At 57.8% G+C, this 9,692-nt stretch overlaps 1 protein-coding gene across 5 annotated transcripts in view; it reads right to left on the bottom strand.

Moving 5' to 3' along the window:
• Positions 1-524: 524 nt before the first annotated feature.
• The window catches only part of SLC25A25 (solute carrier family 25 member 25), a gene marked incomplete at its 5' end in the record, with an annotated part of 34,241 nt that continues 25,073 nt past the window's right edge, over positions 525-9,692 (bottom strand). For 2 of the 5 annotated variants that reach the window (XM_081103862.1, XM_081103864.1), the window contains 10 exons: positions 526-2,542; positions 2,653-2,803; positions 3,337-3,504; positions 3,624-3,731; positions 3,992-4,144; positions 5,600-5,758; positions 7,023-7,134; positions 7,392-7,427; positions 8,051-8,138; positions 8,223-8,349. In XM_081103862.1, coding sequence (XP_080959988.1) covers positions 2,358-2,542; positions 2,653-2,803; positions 3,337-3,504; positions 3,624-3,731; positions 3,992-4,144; positions 5,600-5,758; positions 7,023-7,134; positions 7,392-7,427; positions 8,051-8,138; positions 8,223-8,349 — 1,287 coding nt within the window. In that variant the 3' untranslated portion in view covers positions 526-2,357. Of the gene's footprint in view, positions 2,543-2,652; positions 2,804-3,336; positions 3,505-3,623; positions 3,732-3,991; positions 4,145-5,599; positions 5,759-7,022; positions 7,135-7,391; positions 7,428-8,050; positions 8,139-8,222; positions 8,350-9,692 lie in introns of those variants that run through there. The other 3 variants (XM_081103860.1, XM_081103863.1, XM_081103861.1) reach the window with 3 other exon arrangements.

The following is a 9,692-nucleotide window of genomic DNA, read 5'->3' as shown; positions in this document are numbered from 1 at the left end:
CCCATGGCACCCAGGCTATCGGGGTCAGAGTGTGGACCGTTATTTAATAAGCATTTTATTGAATACTTTGTGCATTGGGCACTCTCCTAGGGCTGCAAATACAACCCCGCCCCCAGTGGCTCATCCTCTCCTGGGGTGACAGGCAGAAAGCAAATAAAGCTAGGTGGGGCCGCCAACATCTCCAAGCAGGAGACAGGCAGGAACCAGGAACCAGGAACCGGCTGGGAGGCTGGGGAGGGGCAGCCGTGAGGGGAGCAGGTGGTGGCTGGAGCCGCTCCAAGCAGGAGGGAGCAGCCAGCTCTGCAGGAGAGGGGCTGAGTCAGCGGACTGAGGGGGACCGCCAGCGGCCCTCAGAGCACCCCAAATCCAACGAACACACATTTTAAAGGAGGTGCATCTCTGAGAAACATGGGGGGGGGAGGTTGGCTTTCTTGTTTTTTATGATGAAAAAATTGGGCTCATTTTCTAACATGGGAACACCCCCACACCACCCAAGCCCAAATCAGAAAAATCATGCTCTGTCATCGGCTTTCAAACGACTTTATTAGAGGCTGTTTTAAATGACAACTCCCAATTCTTCTTAATTTGCTTTTTCACAAATTCCAGTTAGAACTATGTTTATACAGGACAGTCATTTTTGCATTGATCTTTGCGTCCTATTTAAACCGCCCATCGGGCCGTTCTGGTAGAATGAAAAGTGCAACTGTGAGGCTGCAGGTTGACCAGCACTACTGAGCAGAGGCGGCGGGGGGGGGGGGGGGGGGGGGGCGGGGCGCGGGGGCTGCGAGGGAGAAGCCCACTTCACAGGTGGGGCGGGCGCTGCCACCCTCTCCTCTAGCCCCCCAAACTCACAGTGATAGGCACCTCGCTGCCTGTCATTCAGAAAGGGTGAAATAGAGACAGACCCTCCTGGTCCGAAAAAGGGTTTGGACTTCCATCTTCAACGGAATTGAGGTTTCTCCCACCCTTCCCATCTGAACACTCAGGTCCTAAGGCTCCCCGTGTGCACGCGCGTCTCCCCAATAGGCCAAGGACCCTCTCTGGGAGCAGGGCCCCCCCTCCGCTCCTGGCCCCTTTCCTGTCCTTGGACAGATGTGACTCCGGTGTGGGCAGTGGCAGGAAGGCCACTCCCACGTCCTCTCCTCACCCCACCTCTTGGGTGTGGGAAGGTACAATCAACCATGAACATAAATATGAATAAAAAATGAACTTGAAAATGACAGGTTATTAATTAAACAAATCTATAAAAATAGTTAGGACATGACTCTGTTCAAATAAATACGAAATAAATAGGCTCGGAGCAGAGATCCGTGGCATCAGTGGAATGTGCGGCTGGTCCCACCGCCCCAGCTGGGATTGGACAGGAATCCCGGGGCCTCAGGAACAGACTTTAATGCATCAGCCAAGCTCTCCACTCGCTTTGACTTCCCTCCGGAAGCTCAGGCAGGGCTTGCACATTTGTCCAGTCTGTCTTTCTGAACAAAACCCTTTCCTCAAAAATACCTAATTAAGGCCCCCAAGCCCTTTTCCTTCTCAGGGCACGCAGACATGGGGCAGAAACCTCCCGTTACCCCACACCCCACTGCCTCATGCCAGAGCAGGGACGGGGAGCTGGATCTGAGCTGGTGCCAGTCCCGACAGAGCCCGGAGCCAGCTCAGAGCACCAGGAGGCCCCAGCAGCGCAGGGCAGAGGCCTCTGGGCTCCGGGAAAGCCATGCACCCGGTGCCAGGCAGCCAACGGCAGGGTGGGGCCTTGCCCCTGCATGCATTGGCGCGGGGGGGGGGGGCACACTCCCAGGCTCCTTCCTTTCCCTGCACAACCTAGCCGGGCATGAGGTCAGGTGGAAGCACCTTCCCCCGCGGACTGAGGGGGAGGAGCAGGCGGGCATGGGAGTGGGCTGGTGGCCCTCCTCCTACCATATTCAAACAGCAGTGAGGAAGAGGCAAAGTGGGCACAGGGCAGGTGCCCAGCAGGCCAGAGGGCAGGGGCCCGTGGCCCACGGTCTGGGTGGGAAGAGGAGATGGAAGAACTAAGCCGCCTCCAAGCCCTGCTGTCTGGCAGGCCCTGCAGGAAACGTCCGGTCTCTACTGCGCATCAGCCTGAGTCCTGCTGACCCCTGGACCCGAGGGATACCCACGGGCCTTCCCTGGAATGGACACGAGGGTGGGCCATGGTCAGCAGGACAAGCCCAGTGGGCCTGCCAGCTCCCCCCACCCTCCCTGCGGTGCGTCCCAGGGGTTTCACAGCTTGGCTTAAGTCAGCTTAGTGTCGGCACATTCACAGAATGAGATGGCTACACATCCCGGGGCTGCAGCCCAGGATCAGGAGTCCGCCAGGCAGGCTGTCCTCCCTCCCGTCACCGAGACTGCACGCCCAGGGTGATCTTCAGGTTCTCGTACACCACATAGCTGATGCTCACGGCTGGGATCACCTTCATGAAGTTGGGGGCCAGCCCCCGGTACAGGCCAAAGGCTCCCTCGGTCCGCAGGATCTGTTTGAAGAGGCTGCTCATGGTCACCTCTGGAGCGCCCTCAATGGAGGCTGCAGAAATAAGAAAGGTCGTCCATCAGAGGCCTTTCGCCGGCTCCTCCCTGGATCCCAATCCGCCCAGGGAGATGGGCCCCTGGGGACTGGCCTAGGACTAGCCTTACCTTGGGCCTGCATCCGGGTCCTGACCAGGGCCAGTGGGTAGCTGGCCAGCTGGCCACAGGTGCTGGACATGGTGCCACAGGCCAGGAGCACAAACACTCCAGGGTCTGCGCTGTTCACGGCATAGCGCTGCAGCCAGGCATTCTTGAGTGTCTGCAAGGGGAAGGGCGCAGGGATGAGCCAAAGTGCCAGCGAGAGCTGGCGAGGCCGTGAGAGGCCGGAGTGAGGGGGGGAGAGTGACGACATTACTGGACCCCATCACATGAATCTGTGAGGCCACTGTAACCCGATTCGCTTGGCCTGGGCTGGCTGAGCTCCTGGCCCGCCTGCCTTTGTTTCTGCTGTCCCTGGGGATTCCTGGGTCAGACAGGAATGGGAATGAGGCAGAGGCAGCACGGCCTCGCCCCCAGAGAAACTGACTTCTGTCGCCTGGAGTCTGCTGGGGCCCAATGAGCCCCCAGGGCACTGTGCTCTGGCGATCTGCCTGCCAGGCACCTGGGGCAGAACTTGAGGCTGCAGGGGACCCTTGCCATGAGTCTGAGAGGATGAGACGCTCTTTGGTGCTGTCCCTGTCCCACCATCCCCAGCGGTTGTCAGGCATGGAGACAACAGGTGGGGACGTGTGAGGAGGGGGTTTCTGAATCTCTCCTGCCAGTTCCAGGGGCCTGAGTCCTCTAGCACCTCACCTCGTAGACAGCCAGGTCTATCCCAGCGTAGGGGATGATGCCCAGCATGTTGGGAACGTAGCCTTTGTAGAAGGCGGCCATCCCCTCTCTGGCCAGGATCTTCCTGGCACAGTCCAGCATGCCCGAGTACTGGCCTGTCTTGCGCAGGGCCATCCGGGTCTTCAGAACCTGCAGAACCCAACAGAAGCGACAGAGTGTGAGCACGGCCCACCCCTCAGCTTCATCCCCACGTGCACTGCCCGCCCCATTGCACCTTGGTCCGCCCCAGGACCAAGGGGGCCCCTCACCTCCATCGGGTAGATGCTGCTCTGAGCGATGGCCCCTGCCAAGGACCCTGCCACAAGCCTCTCGTGAATCCTTAGAGTCTCCTGGTCACTCCCAACAAGACGCTTGATCTACAACAGGGAGCAAACACGCTGATACACCCGAGACCAGGACCCCTCCTGCCCCACCTTCCTCACGGAGCCAGGCAGACTTAGCCCAGACACAGTGTCCCTGGCCCACTTGACGCTTCCCAGAAATAGAAGGAATTGGCCCACAGCGGAAATGGCAGCAGAGACGGGGTCAGGCCCAGGCCCGCCCCCCCCCCCCCACCACCACCCCCGCTCCGCTGCCCTTGCCAACTGACACCACCACCTGGGGGGCGGATCCTCACCTGCTCGTAGGCCATGAATTTGATGGCTGATTCGGGGGCAATTTTGATGACGTTGATGCCGTTGCCCCGCCAGAGCGACCTGGCCCCGCCCTCGCGGATCATCTGGGTGAACCCGCCCACGATGCACATGTTGTTGCTGCGGGAGGCGTGGACCTGGAGCGGGAGGGACGGGGTCAGAGAGAACTCGGCCATCGTCCGACACAGCCTTCTCTCCACGGCCAGCCGTCACGGCGGGCGGGCGGGCAGGCTCTTTCCTCTCGTGTTCTGAAGCCTAACTGAGCCTGAGAACCAAACAGCCATCCCAGGCCCAGCTACATCTCCCCGTGCCACACCTGTGTGTGCCAACACTGCTAAACACCTCCTCAAGGACCACTTTTCAAAAGTTAAAAAACTGAACTGCCCTGGCCGGGCGGCTCGGTTGGTTGGAGCGTCATCCCGTGTACCAAAAGGTTGCGGGTTCGATTCCTGGTCAGGGTGCGTGCCTAGGTTGCAGGTTCAATCCCTGGTTGGGGCGCATAGGGAAGGCAACCCATCGATGTTTCTCACATTGATGTTCTCTTGCGTCTCTCACTCTTCTGCTCTAAGAGGATTAAAAACATCCCTGGGTAAGGATTTAGAAGAAAAAAAGATCGAGCTTGAGCTTTTTATTATGGAAAGATTTCAAATATGTACAACAGTGCGGAGAATTATATAATGAGCTCCCATGAGCCCTTGATCAGCTTCCACACGCATGCAACCACAGCCAATCCGTTCCCGCACTGCCCCTCCCCTGCTGGGTTACTTTAAGGTACCCAGTAGGACTGTGTCATTTCACCCAAGGGAAATGCTTCCAATGTCTACAGCATCCCTGGGGATTCGTGCAGAACCCTGACAAGGAAGGCAATGTGTCTCAAGCCTCTTCGGCTCAGAGCAATGAAGTCCTGGGGCCAAGTGACTCGCCTGAGGTCAGATGGGGTCAGATTCCAGGCCTAGAGCTCTTCTCCCTGAACCCCTCCACTTCCCTGTTTCAGTCACGTTATTCATCAACAGGCTCCAAACGCAGGCAGGCCCAGGAGGGCAAAGGGGAGGGAGAGGATGACGTCTTCTCTGAGCAGGAAGGTGCCAGAACAAACAGGGGGACAAGGAGCGACTGGCCACTGTTCAGAAGACGCCAAAGTCCAACAGGGAATGCTGTGCAGGTTGACGCGGAAACCCTGCCCCTGACGTGGGTCTAGCTTATCTCTGTCCTAGTGGAGTCAGGCCTCTGGCCATAACGGTGTCGGGGCCAAGTGACCACCTGCTCACACCTTCCCCCATGCGACACCTACACAAGACGTCCTACAGAAAGGTTCCTGCCACACCCCATCCTCACTACTTCACCAGGCACATTACAGCCCTGTAATGTGACCCCTGGCTCAGGGCCCCCAATAAAATTAGATCAGCTACGTGCATTGCCCAGGCCTGGATCTAATGTTGCCCTTGTCTGAGCAAGAATTACGATCTAATTTATTGGGAGAGAAAAAATATGGGTGCAAAGAGGGCCCCAGACAAGGGAGGGGAGGGGAGACCAGCCCACCAAAGCAGCCCAGGGGTGGACACCAGAGGTTTGGGGCCTATTTTCCTGCGTACCTGCATGAGCACCTTGAGTCTGTCCAGGGGGGCCGTGCAGGTTCTGGATACGGCCCCGGCCCCACCTCCAGCCACGAGGTGTCTCCACCACATCCCCGTCTGCCTCTCCTCCACGGTGAACTCATCAGGAACGGTCAGATTCTCTCCCACATCAAAGATCTGCAGGGAAGACCAAGAGATCAAACAAGCAGGCCCTGATGCGTATGGCCAAGCTGCTGCTGGACAGCAGGTCCATAACCTTCCACCGTCTAGAAGGGGCCACCCAGGGGGTAGATTGCAAAGGACTCTGGGCAGGAAACTGATGCACCAGCCTAGTCCCCCTCCCCCCTCCATGCGAAGGTGGCAAAGCTCTGGTCCCTGTCTGTGGCCTTCGGGAGGCCCAGGTGTGCCATGTGAGAGCACAGCTGGAAGGAAGCAGCTACAAAACCCCGCAGACAGCCTTCCAATGGCCGCCAGGGAGCTCCTGCAGGAACAGCTTACACAGGCGTTTGAGCGGAGGATCGCCAGACTGGCTGTACTGAACCCATCAAGCCAGGGGTGAAAATTCTCTTGCAACCTGATGTGTAATCAGACCGCGCTGGCGGCACATTATGTGAGGCCTCAGCAAATACGAGGGGGTGCAATGCCTGCGCGTCACCCTCTCTTCTCGGTGGCATCCTGGCTGGTCAGACAGAGCCAGCTCTGCTCAGACCTGGGCTGCAGGCCAGACCCACGGTCAGCAGCCCACATAACTTCACCCAACAAAGATGCCAGGTGTCCCGAGGGTGAGGCCCTGGCCTGGGCACTGCAGGAGACTGACCAGGAGGATCACCTCGGCCTCTGCTCCCAGAGCTGACAGCCTCGGGTGGATCAGACTAAAATCAAGGGGGTGCTCAGCAAGGACCAGCAGAGAGGGCCGCATCCCGCATGCAGGAGGCCCAAGGGCAGGGAGTCAGGGCGGACAGCTCTGACGAGACGTAAGAGCATACGTGTGGTGGTGGGAACATATTCTTTTGTCACAGAGAGAAACAGCACACAAGATGGGGCAGTCGGGGGAGACACCTAACAGCTGTGCCATTTGTTCCCTGGAGAGAGCACCGCCCAGAAGGCTCACACTGGCTTTGGGAGAGCAAGTGCAATCAGGGGAGGGGTGAAGTGGGCCTTGAGGAACAGGCAGCCCATAGGGACAGACGGGCACCACTGGCAAAGGAGCCCTGTGTTTGGGGAACGGTCAGGCCATCCGGTGGGCAGGCGTGTGGGAAACGGAGGAGGCATGCGGCGGGCTCTGTGGGGCTGGCAGAGGAGGGGACAGTCATGCTGTTGAAGGGGAGGCAAGCTGAGACTCCCACCCCCATCCCCGCCCCGGGATGGGGACTGAGGCTGGGCGAAGGGACCCGTGAACGGACAGGGAGAAACGGTCCCCAGCTCCGGGCACGGGGCTCACCGTGGAATGCTTCCAGTACAGGATGATCTCGGGGATGTTCTCCACGGGGTGCAGGAGGTGATAGTCTCTCCACTCGTTCCAGTCGATGGTCATCGTGCCGTTTTTATCCATGCTGCAAGAGGACGCACGGTTGCCCACGTGGAAACGGGCCCCACCCGTCAGCCGCACGTCCCCTTCCCGGTGAGCCAAAGGCAGGCACACGGCCACCGAGGACACCACGGAGGGTGCCTCTGCCCGAGGAGAAAAGGCAGGGTGGCTCCACACTTCACTTGGCACAAAAATGGGCTATCATGACCCACAGGAACCCCATTCTGATCGGGCACAGAGGTTCAGGAGGGAGGCAGTCGCCAGGGTGACACGGATACTTACTAGGTGACAGGGCCCCAGAAGTGGCCCGTTCGTATTCTGACAGACAGACAAAGGAGGATGCAGAGGAGAGAGGAGAAACAGTACAAGTAAGTGCTCGAGGAAATGTCACTGAGGCAGACGCACAGCACAGCACAGCACGAGGATGCGCCCCCACAGCAGCCGGGGAGTGGGCACAGGATGGGGAGAGGCCCAGACAGGACAGGAAGTGCTCCTGGGGCTCTTCTGTGCAACTTCCCGGCACAGCAGCAGCTCTGCTACCCCCAAGACCACGGCTCACCTTAGACCCATCTCTCGGGGCAGCACATCCGATGATGGCGTCAAGTCCACCTTAAGTGGAGGGCGGCTGTGTGAGCCCCTCCCCTTCCCACTGGCAGAGAAGGGTGCCCCCTGCTGCCTTTCACCTACTTCACCCCCTCCCCCACTGGTCTTTCTCTGGGGTCACTGTGAACAGGCACACTGCCAGGTGAACAGGGATTCTTCAGGTGAGTGCTGACTAGCAACCCGGGGAAGGTTACTCATTCATCCTTTCAAACTACCAGAAGCCAAAGTTCAGAGAACAGGGTTAGCACAGTGAGAGCCACCAGAGTCAGCCCAAGAACGTTGCTTTCGTCACACTGTGTTTGAAGTGGGCCAAATGCAGAGACGGGCTAAGCTCTCACCTCTTGAGAATCTTTTCTGCCTGCTGCTCGGATATCTTGACGCCCAGGTCCCGCAGGGACTGCACGATCTCCTGAGAGTCGATTCGCCCTGCAACAATAGAGGCCGTGAGCGGGAGCCAGGCCCACGGAGAACCCACGGCGGCCAGCCACTGGCTCCGGAGGCAGCACTCACCATCATTCTTTTTGTCCAAACTCTTGAACACTAGCCTCAGTTTCTTCTCATGATCTTGGAGGTAATGGACGAACTCTTCAAAGTCCAGCTGCCCATCAAGGTCTTTATCGCCAGCTTGTACAATTTTCTATGGAACAGAAGTAAAGCTTTATCCTTTAGCTCATGCACCAGCTTGTCCCTCGTGACGCCGTGTCCCCAGGAAACAACTGCACTAACCCGTGAACAGAGGTGGCCCGAATGACCCAGAGGCTTCCCAGAGCCCAAGAACCCACCTTGCAAAGAAAAAAGCCCCCCACCACCCCCCACACACACACCATGAGGAGCCTTCAGGCAGAGGCCAGCAGTGACAGGCTTGGTGAGTTCTCATTCCAAGTGTTTTAAAGACCAACTTGCTGTACCGCCAGCGTCAGCTGCTTGGCTCCCCTGCAGCGCTATCCCCTGGTGCCAGGCCTCAGCCACATGCTCTCTGCCCAAATGTGTGGCTAGGCCTGGAGCTCCAGATTCCACCAGGAACGCCACAGCTAGCTCTTTTTTCCCTACAGTGACAGTGGCCCAAGGACAAGCGGGTGGCCAGGGTGAAGGTAGGAGGCAGAGCTGGCCCCTGCCCATGCCTACTTGCCACAAATACAGCCAAGAGAATTCTGGAGAAGCAGTAAGAGCCCCCAGGGAACTATTTTGGGGCATATGCTTGATGCCACGGCCAGTCTCTGATCTCAGGGGGAATTGATGATATAACCAACCTCAGCTCCCTCAACCAGGTACTGAACAAGCTTGCTGCTTAGCTTCGTGACCCAAGAGGCTTGAAGAGACCCTGAGGTTCTAAGCCATGGGTCCTGCTAAAAGCATAACCTCTAGTAACCTGCTGAGTCCTCACAAACAGCTCTAGGAAGGAGGTTCTATCATTTCCCCACTTTACAGAGAGGGAATCAAGCTCAGAGAGGTTAAGTCATCTATCCTAGATCACACAGCTAGGGAAGTGGAGGGCAGCATTCAAGCCAGGTTTGTTGGACGCCAAGGCCACCTCCCTAGAGATCGTGCTGCGTTAATCTGAAGAAGGTGGAGCACATACATGAGTCACCCCAACCCAGCAACACCCCAAACTAGGAAAAAAAACCTCCCAGGGAAAATGGTCGCCTTCCTGTACTGCCCAATGCTCTTAGTGAAAGCATGTCAAACTCACGACCCACAGGCTGCATGCCTCGTTTAACTGGCCCGTGTTAGCCTTTGAGCTTGACATGCTTGTCTTAGTGAGAATCCATTCACTATCCACAAACCAATATGGGTTTCCAAGTCTTTTGACCAATGGGTTTGGAAATTGACACATCACTGGCTAGCTGGCGCTCTCCAACGATTACAATCAGTCTCTGAAATCACCTGATGGCTCTTGGTGATTGCTCAGCCACCACGGGTGCTAGGAGGAGGCCTGGGCAGATCCCAGGAACATCGCAGTGGGTGTGGCTGGGATGTGAA

This window comes from Myotis nattereri (assembly GCF_964212035.1).
Source record: "Myotis nattereri genome assembly, chromosome: 12".
Lineage (NCBI taxonomy): Eukaryota > Metazoa > Chordata > Mammalia > Chiroptera > Vespertilionidae > Myotis > Myotis nattereri.
Note: the sequence above shows the minus strand (reverse complement) of the source record. Positions and strands in the feature narration are given on the sequence as shown.